Genomic DNA, 17,621 nt, shown 5'->3' on the forward strand with positions numbered 1-17,621 from the left:
TGCCCTTTGCTTATAACCCTTGATTCACTTCCTGATCAAGACTATATTTACCTCAGCCTTAAATATACACAAGAAAGTTCCCCCACAGCTCTCTGTACCAGGCCATTCCAAAGACTCATAATGTTCTCTTTCCACAGCGGCCTAATCTTAAATTGACCACTGCACGTTTTTGATGTAATGTGTAGGTAAAGAGTCCAGTTGTCACCTGATGTTTCAAAAGATCACCTGTTTCCATTCAGATGAGCATCATTAGCACTGTTTGGACTGCACCCAAAAATAGCTCAGGTTTCCAGCTCTTTAATTCCATGTATTCGTCGAATCCAGCAAAAAGAGGCCAGTCAACCCATTTTGTTGTCACTGACCTTCTGAAGAGCATTCCAACCAGACCTACAACCTCCACTCTTTCCTTGCATTTCCCATGGCTAATCCACCTAGCCTGCACATCCCTAGACACTTTAGGGTAATTTAGTATGGGCAATCCACTTTATCTGTACATCTTTGGTCTGTGGAAAGAAATCAGGGCACCCAGCGGAAACCTGCAGACACATGGAGAACATGCAAACTCAACGCAGTCACCTGAGGCTAGTACTGAACCTGCGTACTTGGCACTTTGAGGCACCACTGCTAATCGCTGTGCCACACGAAGGGCATTGGATCAGGGACTTAAACCCTGACCCCTCAGATTAAAAGTCTGATGCTCTACCGACTGAGCCACCCCGGCTCCCAAGTCTTACCAGATGATTCCTTCATTCTCTGGTCAATGTTTATTATTTGATGTGATTTATATTTTCACCATGCTATTCTCCTTTACACTTCCTTCTTGGACTATGAGATTCATTAAAAGGCTAATATTTATAATTCAGCCCAGGTTGCCCATGAGCTGCCTATAACAATGATTTTTCTTTTATGGAATGGGAGCATGGTTGGCAAGGTCAGCATTTGTACCTTACTAGGCCATGTAAGAGGACAGCTCCGAATAAATCAAATCTTGTGGATCAGGAGCCATGTGTCAGCCAGGTCGCGGAATGATGAAGGGACATCTTCCTGTTAGTGAGTTAGATGAGATTTTATGATATCCCAGTTGTTTCCTGGTCCATTTTAACAATGTTAGCATCTTATCTCTAATTAATTGCCTTCTTTTCTTTGAAAAGTTAGTTAATTAAATTCTCCCAGCTGCAATTTTAAATTTTGCCTGTGGACCATCGCCAGATATCTGGATTACTAGTCCAGTAATGTTTCTCTATGCTCCTGTCTCCCTCCTTAATGTCAGTTGTTCTATCTTTTATGTTTTAAATAGTCTCATGCTGATTTCTTTGATGCCTCTGAAGTCACCCTCCTCCTGCGAGGTGGTACTTTGATTAAAAATCTAAGATGATATTCTCTGAAGACCAGCCCTGGAGGTCGTTTTGTCGCCTTATTGAGTGCTTGCATTTGACAAGCTTTTATGAGTGGAATTGAAATTGCAATCCTCAAGAGTAACATTGAAATGGAAGTTGACTTGTCTGCAATATAGGGAGTTCCAGTCAGGCTTGGATGAGCTGACTCATAAGCAGGCCAATAGGGTAATGCTCAGATGACTTATTCATCATACATACCCAAACTGCACTCAAGAAATAACACTGTACACCAAGGGATGTGCAGCAAGGAATGGAAATGTGTAATTTTATCTCCTTCTTCTGCTCTCAGGAATTAAGGATTGGAGCTTCAAAAGGTCAATTGCATACCCTTCATTTTCAAATATCAACTCACTGCTGTGCCTTTCCAGTGAATTGTCTTCAAACTTGTTTAAAGAATCCCATTCAACTTAATAGCTGACTTCACTGTTGAAGATTCCAATTTCCCATACCACATTTCAATTTGCTTTCATTTAAAATGCTTTCATGGGATCTGAGCATCATTGACAAGGTCAGCATTTGTTCCCCATTCCCATTAGCTTGGGCGGCACGGTGGCACAGTGGTTAGCACTGCTGCCTCACAGTGCCAGAGACCCGGGTCAATTCCCGCCTCGGGCAACTGTCTGTGTGGAGTTTGCACATTCTCCCCTTGTCAGTGTGGGTTTGCTCCGGTTTTCTCCCACAGTCCAAAAATGTGCAGGTTAGGTGAATTGGCCATGCTAAATTGACCGTAGTGTTAGGTGAAGGGAGTAAATGTAGGGGAATGGGTCTGGGTGGGTTGCTCTTCGGAGGGTCGGTGTGGACTTGTTGGGCTGAAGGGCCTGTTTCCACACTGTAAGGAATCTAATCGAATCTAATCTAATAAAGTTGGTGGTGAACTATTTCCAAATCTGTTGCCAGTCCTTGTGAGGGAAGGGGCATTCCACAATTCTGTCTCAATGAGAGCACAAGCGTGACAGTGTTTCCAACTCACAACATTTGAGGCTCAGAAGGGAATAAGCAGTTGATGGTATTCCCATGCATCTGCTATCCCTGTCCTTGTAGATGGCAGGGATGGTCAATTTTGTATGTGCTAGCTAAGGAGGCTTGGTGAATTGCTGCAGTTTTCACACACATACTCTTGCTGCTATGTGCCACTGGAGGAAGGAGTGAATGTTGAATGTAGTAGATGGGATGCCAATCAAGAGGATTGCTTTGATTGGCGTAATGTCAAGCTTTTTGAAGTGCACTCATCTACCAGGTGGAGAATATTCAAAAATGATTCTGATTTGGGCTTTTGGAGTCTGGCTTGTGGAGTCTGCAAGTGAGTACTTTACTGCAGAGTTATCAGCATCAGACCTGCCTTTTTTGCCACAGTATTTATATGATTGGTCCAGTTCAGTTTCAGGTCATTGGCAGCCCTCAAGACATTCGGGGATTCAACCATGGTATTGGCATTGAAACATAGGAAATAGATGCCATAGTAGGCCATTTGGTCCCTTTGGCCTGCTCTGCCATTCAGTAGAATCATGGACTACTCATCAACCAACTCAGTACGCTAAGCAGTGTTCTCCCCACACCTTCTCATCCCTCAACAGGCTCAACGCTCTCTGGGTGGAGAAATTTCTTCTAATTTGTCTATAAAATGGCCTACTGCATATCCATAGACTATGATGCCTGGTTCTAGAATGCCCAGTCATCAGACTGCCCTTCCTGGGTTTACACTGTCTAGTCCTGTTAGAATTTTATAGGTTTTTATGACGTACCTCCCCTCATTCTTCTAAACTCCAGTGAATGTAGTCTAACCAATCCAGTCTCTCTTCGAACATCTGTTCTGCCATCCCAGCAATTAATCGGGTAAATCTTTGTTGCACTCCCGTCATAGCCAGAACATCTTTCCTCAACTGAGACTGAATCTCTGCACAAAATTCCAAGTGTGGTCTCACAAAGAGCCCTGTACCATTGCAGCAAGACACCCCTGCTCCTACTCAAATCCTCTTGCTATGAAGATAATTTATCGGACAGGATCATTGTTTGGTACTTGTGTAGCATGAATGTTAAAGCCACTTATCAACCTCTTACGTTGTAGAGGTTTTTACCATACTTACCACTGTCATTATCTGCAAACTTTCTCACGTCTGATGGAGAGGATATTATTAATAAAGCATTTGAAGATGTTTGGATGCAGTGAAGCCTTGGTTTGAGATGATTAATTTCCAACAACCACAAACGTCTGTGCTCAATATGACCCCAGCCATTATGTTGTTTTCCCAGATTCCTACTTATTTCAGATCTGGTGGGTCTTCTTGGTACCTCACATGATCAACTGCTAGCTTGGTGTCAAAGACCGCCATTCTCACTTCAGTTCTTTTGTCCATCTTTGGATCAAGAATATGATGAGTTTAGGAGCTGACTGGCCCTGCAGGAGAATGCAGAGCTTTGGTGAGCTGTTTGTTGCTGTGTAAATGCCACTTGGTAGCAATGTTTTTGACACCTTCCATCACTCCGTTGATGCCAGAAAAAAGACTGACCTGGCACAGGAATTAGGAGCTGAAGGAGGCCATTCAGCCCATCAAGCCTGCTCCATGATTAGGTTAGATCACAGCTGATTAGAATGTGGCCTTAATTCTCTTTTTCTGTCTGCTCCATAGTTCTTGACACCCTTGACTGAAAAAACCTGCTCAATTTTGCCTTGGATTTGCTCAGTGACACTGACTTTGTTGCTCTCTGTAGTTGAGAATTCTGTAAACTAATGACCCTCTTTATCCCAGACTTAGTTGGTATTCATTTTTTGTTTAACTGTGTCCTCTTGATCTAGTCTTTCATAAAATGAAAGTCCTCTCAGCATCCACCCTGTCAAAAATGTTATATTTTTTTCTAAGATCACCTCTCATTCTTCTAAACACCAAAGAATGTAATCTTCATCTGCTCAACATTTCCTCATAAAGGTATCTCTTTATCCCGGGAGGCAGGCAAGTGAAGCTCTTCCAAATTGCTCCAATTTGCAGTTTTATCCTTTCTGAAATAAGGGGATCAAAACTAAATACTGTTCTCAAGGTGTGGTCTGTCTATTGCCCTGATACTGCTGTAGCACGGCTTCTTTACTTTGATACTCTAGCCCCTTGCAATAAATAACAGTATTAGATTTTCTTTCCCCTTCGTTTACATATCTGTATAAATAATATGTACTGGACACCCAGATCCCTTTGTAACTAGAGTTTTGCAGTCTCTATTTGTACCAAAAATACACTACATTTATATCCTTCCTAAATAATCCTAACTTTTAGCAATTAATTGAACTGAATCTCTTTCCAGAGTCATAATTGTGACAATCACATGGCCTTAGGGGATGCATTTTGTCCTTTTTATTTTGAAGGAATGTTTTGAGCCATAGCCACAGAGCTGTCTCCTCCAAACCAATAAAGTAAACAGCTTATGAGACCTTTAAAGTTGGAACAGCATGACTGGGTGGATTCAGACTCCCATAGAACCAGGGTTTTAGTTTAGCTTTCAGTTGCTGGGGTTTTGAAGCTGCATGTGGAAGCTATTATTCCTCTCTTTGTTACAGCAAAAAAATGGAGTTGCTTCTGCTGCCAGGATAGCATGTGAAGCAATCTATTTTATTAAATTTGTATTTATGGGATGATACTATATTGTGACAGTTGCTGTTCAGTAGTTAAATAATCTATTATTCTGGTAAGTTTTCCAGTAGTTAAAGGTAGGCCAATTCTTCTGTCTTTTGTTTGCATTTTAATGATAGGGTAAGAATAGAGTGTGTTTTGCTGAAAGCCGAGTAACCAATTGAATTATACTGACAACGCAGCATCTTACCCTTGCCTTTAAATAAAAAAAAAAGTTATGGTCTAGGCTACCTACTTAATACATTTGAAGGAGGTTTGGTGTGGTCCATAACATAATGTCCACTTAACAATTTAATTTCCTACCTATCTTTGTATCACCATAAAGCCTATCCACCATACCTTTTGCCTTTTTATCCAAGTCATTGATATAGATTGAGGTAGGAGAAAGTGAGGTCTGCAGGTTCTGGAGAGTCCGAGTCAAAAAATGTGATGCTGGAAAAGCACAGCAGGTCAGGCAGCATCCGAGGAGCAGGAGAATCAGCATTTCGGGCATAAGCTCTTCATCAGGAATTCTTAATGAAGGGCTTACGCCTGAAACATCAGCTCTCCTACTCCTTGGATTTGTTAGTATAGTCCCAGGCATTGATTTCTGTGACACACCACGACTAACAGTTTCCCAGCTGAAAATGATCCTTTATCCGTACTCTTTGCTTCTGTTAACTACCCAATCCTCTATCCAGGCTTCTACTTTCTATTTTCTAATTCCACCTTCTATTCCAAGAACTCTTTAATTTTGTGATGTAACTTTTGATGTAGTACCTGTTCAAATGTCATCTGTAAAGCTATAAGGATACTACACGTACAGGTTGCCTTTAATTCATTTTGCCTGTTATTTTCTTAAAGAACACTAAAGTCTTCTACAATGAAGACAAAAACAAAATACATTGTTAATGCTACTGCTATCTTTTGGTGTACAATTATTAACTGTCCACTTTGTCTAAGGGAATAATATTACATGAGTTACTATTTCCCTTTTCAAAAAACTTACCTCAAAAAACTCTGCCTAATAATCTTGACAGTATTGTATGATTTTTTTTCTTTCAATTTTGCACTATCCTAATTTTCCTTATCCACATCTTTCATTCTCCTTTGTTGAAAGTTATGAAACATATCCTTGAATATTTTAAAAATTATTTTCCCAGTTCACTTTAGCCATCTCAGTTCTCATACCCTTATAATTGTCCTTATTTAAGTGTAAGATATGAGTTCAAGACCCACACTTCTCACACTCAAACTGAAAGTGAGAATATGTTAAATAAATATGTTATCATCTTATGGTCACTATTGCCTAGAGGCTCCCTTACTGTGACGTCATTATTTAATCCTATCTCTTTGCACACTAGCAAGTCTAAAATCATCAACTCTTTGGTTCTAACTAAAATGTACCTCTCCAGTAAATTGACCCAACTGCACTCTAGGAACGCATCTTCCAACATATTGTGGAATTATTGACCAAATTGGATTTGTTCTGCTTTGAGTGTACAAGATAGACATAGACAATTTTCATCTTGTCAGAAAGATACCAGTGTTGAATGTCGGCAGTCATCTTTCAACAAGACCAAATATTCAAATTCCAAATATGGGGAAGATGATGAGTATTAGTCAAACACTTTTAGCTGTCTCACACTTGGTTTCCAGAAGATATCCTGTAAATAAAAGAAAAAGAAAGAACCTGGTATTTTAAGCCTCTTTCATGATGTCAGAATGCCCACTGCTTTAGGGCCAGCAAAGAGGAACAGCCACTGTTTAATGTAGGAAAGCACGACAAGTAATCTGTGCTTAAAAACATCCCAAAAATGCCAGTGAGATAAGTAACCAGTTATAGCTATTTTCTTTGGCAGAGGGAATAACTGTTAGAATCATAAGTTGGTCTCCTACCGTGCGGTAACCAGTCTGCCTGTTAAATCTGTACCAGCTCTTTGCAAGCATGACTTAGTGAATGCAACTCCCACTTCTTCATGAAATAGAAAAGAAAATCTGCCGATGCTTTAAATCTGAAGCAGAAATAGCTAGAGAAACCCAGCAGATGTGCTGGCATCTGTGGAGAGAAAGCAGAATTAATGTTTTGAGCTTAGTGCCCATTCACTGAACCTGAAACATTGAACTCTGCTTTCTCTGTACAAATGCTGCCGGAGCTTTGGGTTTCTCTGGCTATTTCTGGCTTTTGTTCTGAAAACAGCAAATGCTGGAGATCACAGTGGGTCAGACAGCATCCATGGAGACAGAGCAAGCTAAAGTTTTGAGTCTAGATGATTCTTCATTGGAGATGACGTGAAGCGTAAAGAGGGAGCATTTATACAATAGTGGGGAGCAATGCAGAGGGTGGAATGCTGGGAGAGAAAGAATGTTGATAGTTTGGGTTAAATGATTTGCACAGCAATGGTCTAACTGCCTGACTTGAAAGAACAGACAGTCCCACAGAGATGAGGGGAGGGGAGGGAGATTGTAACAAGTGAAGCTAAAAGAAATGAAGGAATGGGAGTTGTTTCACAGTTTGAAGCTGTTGAATTCAGTCTTAAGTCCAGAAGGTTATAGAGTGGTTTTTGCTCCCAATTCCTCATCTCTTTTCTCACAGACTTAAAGATATTGTTTCTCCAGGTGCTTATTGAATTCTCTATTGAAAGCCGAGTTTGAGCCTTCCTACACCATGCTTTTCTTTATACAGTTCAGATCTGGAAAACCCTACCAGAGGTTGTGGTAGAGCCAGATACCAACTGGAGCTTTCACAGTGGAATCTGATTAGTATTTGAAGAGAAAAATTAACGGGACCATATGATAAGGGTAGGCAAGTGGGACTAGCTGTGCTGTGTTGGACAGCTGACCTCCCAATGTGCTGTATTTTGACCATTGGCAAGAACTGAATTATTAGGTTGTGGTTGTTAAAATATGGTCAACCTGGTGAATAAAGTTGATTATAATCATTATGTTGACAATTCCAAACTATATTAATGGAGATAATTCTTACATTAAGAGGATAAGAGTGTATTGTATGATTTCCACTTGGGAAAAAAATCCGTGATTTCCCCAAAGAGATGACTTGGGTCACTGCTGCACTTCTTTGAAATTGATGATAAAGTGTGGAATTTGGACACAGGCATAATAAGGGTAAAGCCAGCAAGATGTGTCTCCTTAGTTCTCATTTTACAGAATACCTGAGCCATTCTATGCTGCTCCATTGTAAAACTCTGATCCAGTTGCTTGCTTTTGCATAAAGTGCCCAGTTTCCAATTCCTAATGTACTGAGTGGAGCTAATTGGCTGCCAACTTCACCATGTGACAACTGTATTTTTTTATGAATGATTTAAGTTGGCCATGGAACAAAGCACAACTGGCCAATTTTTCTGCAATTCAGTGTGCCTCATTGAACTGTAATATTTCTTGACAATTGATATGTTTGTCAGGATTCAGCTGCGTAAGCACACCGTAACCAAGTTCTAATGGTTTTTTAATTTAGCACTGGTAAAATTGCTGCTGATGAATGGAAGTCTGGTTTCAGGCACTGACTGCATGCAACAAGACCCACTTCTGCATTGCTTGCCCTATCGGTCTTTTACTTTATCCATTCACTCACAACTTATCTCCATATTAAATCTCTTACTAGTACCTGTGTTTTGGATCTGTCATTACTCTGTATTTTTACCTAATCTTCCACAGAAAGAAGTGCCATGAACATTATAATTTTAAAGGAAAGTATTGACACACACACAAAATAAAGTCATCTGAATGAAGGATGATGCATGCGTTAATGAAATTGATTTTCTGAATAATTGTAAACAAAAGCAATTTGTTTTTTTTTCTGTCGATAAACTCTCTTGCTCATTGTATTTGGCATCTTAACCTGTTGTTTGCTAAGGATGGACTGGATAGGCTCTTCTTTCAGTAGTAAATGGAGGGGGTAGGAGCATAAAAATGGGTATAAAGAATCTGTGAATTCTAGCAAATACTGTGAAGTTAGTCAGGCTTAAAGCAGAAATATGCAGAGGCAAACTTTGAACAGGCACAGAAGCAGATGAGTAGTTATTTGAAATTATCACTGATATGAGTTATTTAATATTGTTCAGTGAGTAGTTATTTAAAATTATCACTGATATGAGGAAGCACGATGGATTTGTTTTATTTTTTCCATTCACTTCCAAAAGAATGAATGAGCAATTATTAATATCAATGTTCATGTCTTTATATCAAAGACATAAATATCCAGTTCAGATTAATGCTACATCCTAAGGTTATGCTCTCATATATTTAAATAATGAATTTATGTAGCTAACTCAAATGTAAAATGAATTAACATTGCTGCGCTTGAGGGAAAATTTGAGCTAGCACGTTAAATTTGGATAATTCCTTCCTGGCTGCAATCCTCTTGCTCTCGTGATTTCATAGTTTCTGCCTCTTAGCAACATGAAGGAGCAACTTTATTGTCATTCAGTTTGTTCAGCAACCTGTGGAAAATTCTTTCGTTCTGATTCTTCTCAGCCTGATGATATAGTAGAAATTGGAAATTTATCACGTGAAAAAAAACTTCAGTCTAAGCTCCCACAGCCCTCTGCAAGAGCAGCGCATTAAGGTCGGTCAATCCATACTATAAGTAAATTGATTGTTATGATATTATTTAAAACTAAATGACTGCTTGCCTTAATTAAGAACAATATTTCTCTGAGCTAATGTTAATGAATTAGTGTATTAGTGAAAAAGGAAAATGTCAAGCTGGTCAAGAGCAATTCAATCTTGTGGTAATTCCCGTTCAGATGAGGATATTTTCTCATCAAGGATATTTTGAATGGCAGGTTTGAAATTCCTGCATTTAAATGATCCACAGAGCAGATTTAATTTGTAACTGTGAAACTGTTCAAAGAAAATTGCTGCAATTGATTCTGAGAGTTGCATAGTTACTGCTATTTGAGCACCCGAAGATATAGCACCTGCTAGCTATAGTGATTGCTTTACATAGAGCTCCATTGAAATGAATTAACTCCGATTATCACACAGCTGCAAAATCACATTGACTCAAATGCATCTAGTCCTGGTGCATTGGCAGATTCTCCACCAGTGGAATTAGGTGAATTTCTTTTTAATTAAGTGACCAATTCACTGCCTTAGTTCATATGCTGGCATAGAATGTGACATTTACTCTGCTGTACTGACAAAAGTGGGAAATGTTGAAATATTATATGATTCAAAAAGAAATTGCAAGTTCTCAGTGTAGGAAACACTTTCCTTCTCACAAGATGGAAGCTGCTACAGAATATTTTTGCTTCTGTTCTCAGAGTTCTGACAATATTGAATTTTCCACATTTCTCTTCTCTCATAATAAAGTTTGCTGTTTTACATAGTATTGATGTACACTCAATTAAAAATCAACCTTATAATGCTGTAAGAATTGAATAGTAATCATTGCTCTGGGCATGAAGATTTTTCATAAGGAACAGGACAAAAAAAGACCGTATCATGGAATTTAGTGTGTAGTGAACTGATTCTGTGTGAGGATTCAGCAAGAAACACTTTCGGGGATTTAAACTGAAATTATGGAATGATGAGTGATCTGTATAAGGGCTTTGCTAGAAGTTGAGCAGTTAGTAAATCTTCCTTCCTTTTGTAGGGACTAAGCAAAGAGCATATCCCTCTGAATGTAACATTGTACAGGGATTGTATGTGCCATCTGTTCATGAGTTCCTTTGGAAATAAGCCATACATCAGCTCTTTCTATATGGGGAGCTGACTGGGGCCGAAAGAAAGCTCACATCATTCTGCATGAGGTCTCAGAGAGGGAGTGCGCAATCATATGACATTCTTGTCGGAACATTTTAATTGGAATCGAGCAACTTTCTGGAAGTGGGCTTCAGTGAAGGCTAATTGATCCTTTGTAGAAGGATGAGCTGATCATTTTAAAGAAGTAAAAACAACAGCGAATATGACAAATCTGAAACAAAAACGGAAAGTGCTGGAGAGACTGAGCAGGTCTAGCAGCATCTGTAAAAAGTAATGCAGAGTTCACATGTCAAGTCCATTGACCCTTCATCAGAAACAAAAACAGGAATTACTGGAAAAGTTCATCAGCACTGGTAGCATCTGTGGAAGAAGGCAGAATTAATGCTTCGGGTTGAGTGACCCTTCCTCCTTACATGAGTTCTGTGAGACAAGAGCAAGCAGAAACAAGGGGTTTGACCAGTTCTGCCAGGACTGTTCTGGTGAAGGGTCACAGAGTCATAGAGATGTTCAGCACCGAAACAGATCATTCGTTCCAACTCGTCCATGCCGACCAGATATCCCAACCCAATCTAGTCCCACCTGCCAGCACCTGGCCCATATCCCTCCAAACCCTTCCTATTCATTTACCCATCCAGATGCCTTTTAAATGTTGAAATCATGCTAGCCTCCATGGTCGCTGGAGTCAAAACGTTAACTCTGTTTTTCTTTGTATAGATGCTGCTAGACCTGCAGCATTTCTCCAGAAATTTCTGATTTTGATCCTTTTAAGGACATGACTTCACTGGAGAGTGTGCAGTGAATGGGGGAGAGACTTCACTTGGGTCTTGTGATGCTGCATAAATGAATATTAAGAGCTAAAAATGTGATCTGTTCTGAGTTCAGAGCTGGTTAATTAGTCTTGGAAGACCAAATCAAGGCCAGGTTTGTTGGGTTTACCACTAATAGGACAGTCATGTTATCAGATTAATCAAAGATTTCATTTTAAATGACCTTTTGCTTTCTTACTTTTCCAGGTAATCTGTACCCTAGTGGCAGCGTTTCTGCATTTTTTCTTCCTTTCATCATTCTGCTGGGTGCTGACAGAGGCCTGGCAATCATATATGGCTGTCACAGGAAGATTACGAAATCGAATCATCAGGAAACGGTTCCTTTGTCTGGGATGGGGTAAGTAGATCGAACCTTACATTTCTGATAACCATGGAAACACTATGTTCCAGAGTGGCTTTCAAACCCACATCTGTTTACCTATGGTAACCCCATTTTTAACTTGTCCTTTCCTTAGGGTTAGCATCAAATGTTACTGTGCTCACTTTTTGAGGTGTTATTTAATTGATCAGGAGTCACAGCTGAATGTTATACCAATGAATCCTCTTATAACTGTCGCCACCTCCAGAAGATGTCACTGGTTTCCAGGGTAACTGAGGATGAGGATGACCATTTGTCTCATCTTCATTTCCTTAAAATTAACCCTATATTTTCCCCAACACTGCACTGTAGTTCAAGACTTCTGTCTCTACCCAACAAAACTCATTGATGTTGTTGAAATGAAAGAGCGGGCATGAGATACATGATGTTAGCTTTTCTGCCTTAGTCTACCTGCTTGACATGGGCAATGATATAAAAACACACAAATTCCAGTAACCCTCAGTCTTGGTTGACAGAGCTACCACATGACCACAGGAGCTGATGAGAAAATCAAGTTTGAAGGGATGTGTCTTCCATTATTTCTCTTTGAAGAAGTACCTAGCTGCCTCTTGATGCTTGCCACTGATGTTACAGCAGAGATGAGCAAACATTTTTGAAATGTTGTCATCTAAACAACCACAACGTGGAACAGTCAGTTGCAGCCATCCCTCAGCTCAGGAGATGTATGATCTTCTGGAAATTGTTCTTATGACTGCTTCTGAGTTTTGTATCAAACTAACGGTTGAGTGCTTGTTCTGTATTATTTAAAGAAAGAAATTAAAGATATTTATAACTTCTAGCATTTCTAAAGTAATGTTCTGTATTTCTTAGGAACTTCTCATCCATTATTCAACATGCTATGCAATGAGTCTCAAAGGTTTTGCAGAATAAGTCAGTTATCCCACAATAATTTATTGTCTGGCTTTGAGAAAAGTATCTGATTTTCAGTATACCCTTTGCTCACACCTAAACATTGATCATCCGTCCTTTTATGGGTGAGTATAGTTTCAACAACACGCTGGCATTTCTACAAGAATCCAAGTCAAAGCAATCCACTAGATGGCAATTGATCTACTGATTTAAGCACCCACTCCCACCCACCATTAAAGTACTGTGCACATGGCTTGCAAAATCCACTATAACAACTCACTAATGTTTTACTTTAGGCAGCACTTCCCAAACCTGCAACCTCTCCACAGTTGGAAGGACAATAGCAACAGCTGCACAAGGACTCCATCACCTCTGGGATGTCCTTAAAGCGAAAACCCACCTAACTGGACTCATATCACTGATATGTGGGAGCATTGTCATTGGACAAAAAGCATTGTTTTAAAAATGTCTAATGCCTCCTTTTAATAGAGAACAAGGCTAGGCAAAACAAAAATTCTGATCGTAAAAGTGATGCCATAATTTTGAGAATGAATGAATAAGTTACTGATATTTCAGGTCCTGATATGGTGGATAGGTGGCTGAAGGCATTGGCACTTTGCACAATCAACTAATGTGCCAGTTTACTGACTGTCCAACATTGGGGGCTGTTTTTCATGAGGCTTGAAATGGAGCTACCTGTCCATGAGTGGGCTGGTTAAGTGCAGTTGAGGCCTTTTGTCAAGATCAGCTGCTTGGAGATAGCCCCTTGAAGGCAGACTCTAGGTGCAGCAGGGTCCAGGCAAGCTTATCGGCTGTTCTTTGCCTGTATTCAGCTTCAGCTGGAGGCAACTCTGTGGAGGGTTCTCTCTCGTAACCTCCAGCATAACGGCTTTTGAGAGTTTTGTTCATTTTAAGTTTTGAAACTTGGCAGGGCATAGTCCTAAGGAGTGACTCTATCTGTCACTCATCGACAAAAGCATTCTGCTATTGCTTATCAACTGGAAAGCCTTCTACTTGGACACTTCAGTCCACTGCCTCGCTGCTGATTGGGCAATTCAACAAAATTGCAGTCATTGTTCAGTCAACATTGTCTTCTGATCCTCATTTGGGGGTCTTCAAAAACCTCCTTAGAAAGCACAGAACATACTGCACACTTTCATTTTGGAGCATCACTACCTACAAGTACTGAACCATGCAGCAAAAGATTCTGCTGAAATAATTAAATGTCAAGAACTAATCCTGAGGCATTTTGGACCGACGGACCTAGTGCGTTGTGACAAATTTAATCTCTTAAATTTAGATTTGAAAAAGTTTGAAAAATTTGTTTCAACACTGAGTGTTCAGCTTTCAGATTCTTTCTGAATCTTGAAAATTCTGAATAGATATGTTCTTAAAGATAATAAATTAAGTGCACTTCCCTTAAGGCTGCAACAAAATTGTTCCTCAGTTGTGACAAGGAGCAATAAAGGAAAAAGGACATAAAAATGGTGCTAGTTTAAATACAAAGCAATATCTCATTGGACATCAATGTTCTGTGTACTTTGTTGTTTCTCAAATTATGATAAATTATTCCACATTATTATACAATAATTTTAAATAACATCCAATGCAGTTCTAAAATGAATAATAACATTGCATAGATGCAGTTTTGATTTATTGCTGGCATTGCCAAAAGTTATTTTAGATATTTAAAATGTGTTGCTGGCAGGTCATTATTATTAACATTATTATAAAATGCAGTGACTATTATGCAGTGCATGTCCACCTTTTTCTCCAATTATTGCAGAGTTCTGATGTAGGGAGCCACAGGTGACTCGGTGGTTATCACTGCTGCCTCATAGCACCAGCGACCCAGGATTGATATCAGCCTTGGGTGACTGTCCGTGTGGAGTTTGCACATTCTCCATGTGTCTGCGTGGGTTTGCTCCGGGTGCTCTGGTTTCCTCCCACAGTCCAAAGATGTGCAGGTCCGGTGAATTGGTCATGCTAAATTGCCCATAGTGTTCGGTGCATTAGTCAGAGGGAAATGGGTCTGGATGGGTTACTCTTCGGAGGATCCATGTGGAGTTGTTGGGCAAGTGGCTTGTTTCCACATGTAGGGAATCTAATCAAAATATGTATAGATTAAGCTGTTTGCATTCTGTGCTGATACCTGCATTTAAATCAAATGCCCTTTTGTAAAATGCTACAGTTTCCAAGTGGGATTATAAATTAGGTAATGGGGATTTTGGATCTTTTAGATTTTTAAGAAAAACCTCTATAAAATTTCATATCTTTGCAATTACATAATCATTTCTGCTTTTTTTTCAAGGTTGTGTAACTCCTGCTTTGTTGTCATGTACTGTATCTTTTTTTAAATGCAGCATTCCAGATTTATGTATTGGAGACAAGCAGAACAAAAACAAAACTGGTTGTCTGTTGTGACGAGGAGAGGACTGATTTTGTGCCACATTTTATTGACTTTTGAAGGATTTCTTACTGCAGGCTGCTGATGTTTAAATGTTAAATGTATTAGAATTAGGTTTTATTGTCATGTTTGTTCAATTACAAAAGTACAGGAGGACAGTGAAATGGCTGACACAAATACGGGCTCATTGCCTCAGAAATATGAATTGCTGGAAAAGCACAGTAGTTCTGGTAGCATTTGTAGAGAGAAAGCAGAGTTCACATTTCAGGTCCAATGATCCTTCTTCAGAATTCATTTTAGCGAGGAAAAGGCTGGTGTATGTGTTGAAAATAGGTTTGGGGCAGGGGGCCAGGAGTAAATGATATGTAAAGATGGGGCCCAGAGCGAGAGAACAACAGCAGACGAAGGAATGGGTATAGGTCAGCGTGGGAGAATCGGTAGCTGCTAATACGACCATGTAATGACAAAGCCTGGTGTGTAGGGAGTCATGGTAAGAACATGGGAGAAGTTGCTCAGGCCCTAAAATTATTGAACTCAATATTGAGTCCTGAAGACTGCAGAGTCCTCAAGCGGAAAATGAGGTGCTGCTCTTCCAGCTTGCACTGAGCTTTGCTGGAGCCCTGCAGCAAGCCTGAGATAGAGATATTATCTGGAGAACATGGAGGCATGTTGTAGTGGCAGACAACAGGAAGTTCAAGGTCATTTTTGCAGACAGAATGCAGGTGTTCTACAAAGCGGTTGCCCAGTCTCCACACATGCTGCCAGACCTGCTCAGTTTTTACAGCTATTTCTGGTTTTGTTTCTGATTTTCAGCAACTTTAGTTTTTGATGTGTTCATTTTTAACTTGAGTTCAGTAGCCTGCATTACTTAAGGAAGTATTCCTGCAGCATACTATAGCTGCCCATATTTACTTTCGATCAGGTATGAAGCATCACACACAGATTATGGTGTACCCTCTTTCCAACACGGATCAGAAGACAAAGAGAAGACAAGAGGAAAAAGAAAATTCACCACTGTTGACAATTTCTTTAACTCACTGGAGCTTAGTTCAATTATTTAGCTTAACCTTTATAACTCCCAATGCAACCTTAATTTCTATCAAAACTGGAATGGAACATAACATAGTGAAGCTTCTTCAGTAAATTGATATGTGCATTTCAAGCAGAGTCAGCACGGCTTCATGAAAGGGAAATCGTATTTGACTAATTTTGAGTAAGACTCAACCAGAGTGGATAGAGGGGAACTTAACGGTGTGTTGTATTTGGACTTAATGTCATTTGACAAGGTATCTCTCAAAATGTTAGGACATAAGATTACGACAGTGCAGGGTGGCACGGTGGCTCAGTGGTTAGCAATGCTGCCTTGCAGCGCCAGGGACCCGTGTCTGTGTGGGTTTTCTCCGTGTGCTCCGGTTTCCTCCCACAGGCCAGGTGAATTGGCCGTGCTAAATTGCCCATAGTGATAGGTGCATTAGTAGGGAGTAGGGGAATGGGTCTGGGTGGATTACTTTTCGGAGGGTCGTTGTGGACTTGGTGGGCCAAAGGGCCTGTTTCCGCACTGTAGGGAATCTAATCTAGTATATTAGCAGAAATAGAGAATTGGCTATTGGGCAGGAAATAGTCAATGGAATTGAGGTTCTTTATCAGGTTGATGACTTGTGACCAGTGAAGTCCAACAGGGATACGTACTGGGACTGCAATTATTTATAATATGTTTAAGTGACAGAGGAAGGAGGTGGGTGTACTGCAGCCAAATTGGCACAGGACAGAAAAATAGATGGAAACACGGGTCATTACAAGGATCCATACAGTATATAGAGAGATATTGATAGATTAAGTAAACAAGCAAAGATAGGCAAATAGAATATAATGTGGGAAAAAGTAAAATTCATAATGTAAGGGAGAACAAAAGGACAGAATTATTTAAATGGAGAAAACCTGCAGAAAGCTTAACACAAAGAGACTTCGGGATACTTGTGCATAAAACACAAGAAGTTAGCATTCAACTGCAGCAAATAATAGGAAGGCTAACAGAATGTTGTCCCTTTTTTCAAAGTGGTTGGATTATAAGAGATGGGGAGTTTTCCCAAAACTGTACAAGATACTGGTGAGTCCACATCTGGAGTACTGAGAGCAGTTTTGGCCCCCTTAATTTTGGAAATATTTCATTTAGAGGCAGTTCAGAGAAGGTCGACTCAGATGATCCCTTTTATGAGACGATTGTCTTCTGAGCAGAGGCTAAACAGGTTGAGAATCTACTCACTGCAGTTTAGAAGAATGGGAGGTGATCTTATTGAAATATGTAAGATTCTTAAAGGGACTGGCAGGGTAAATACTGAGAGTGTATTTATGGGAGAGTCACGGACCGAAGGATGTAGTCTCAGTAAAGGGGTGCCAATTGAAGACTGAGATGAGGAAGAAATCCTTCTCTCAGAGGGT

At 39.9% G+C, this 17,621-nt stretch overlaps 1 protein-coding gene and 1 non-coding gene across 10 annotated transcripts in view; one reads left to right on the plus strand and one right to left on the minus strand.

The window, feature by feature from the left end:
• adgrb1a (adhesion G protein-coupled receptor B1a) overlaps positions 1–17,621 on the plus strand; it is a 585,075-nt gene that overhangs the window by 439,624 nt on the left and 127,830 nt on the right. For all 9 annotated transcript variants that reach the window (XM_043687845.1, XM_043687847.1, XM_043687850.1 and 6 more), the window contains one exon: positions 11,734–11,884. In XM_043687845.1, coding sequence (XP_043543780.1) covers positions 11,734–11,884 — 151 coding nt within the window. The remainder of the gene's footprint in view (positions 1–11,733; positions 11,885–17,621) is intronic.
• On the minus strand, positions 649–721 carry trnak-uuu. The gene has a single exon. It is a non-coding gene; the product is annotated as a tRNA-Lys (tRNA).

Source organism: Chiloscyllium plagiosum, chromosome 4 (genome assembly GCF_004010195.1).
Source record: "Chiloscyllium plagiosum isolate BGI_BamShark_2017 chromosome 4, ASM401019v2, whole genome shotgun sequence".
In the NCBI taxonomy this organism is placed as follows: Eukaryota; Metazoa; Chordata; class Chondrichthyes; order Orectolobiformes; family Hemiscylliidae; genus Chiloscyllium; species Chiloscyllium plagiosum.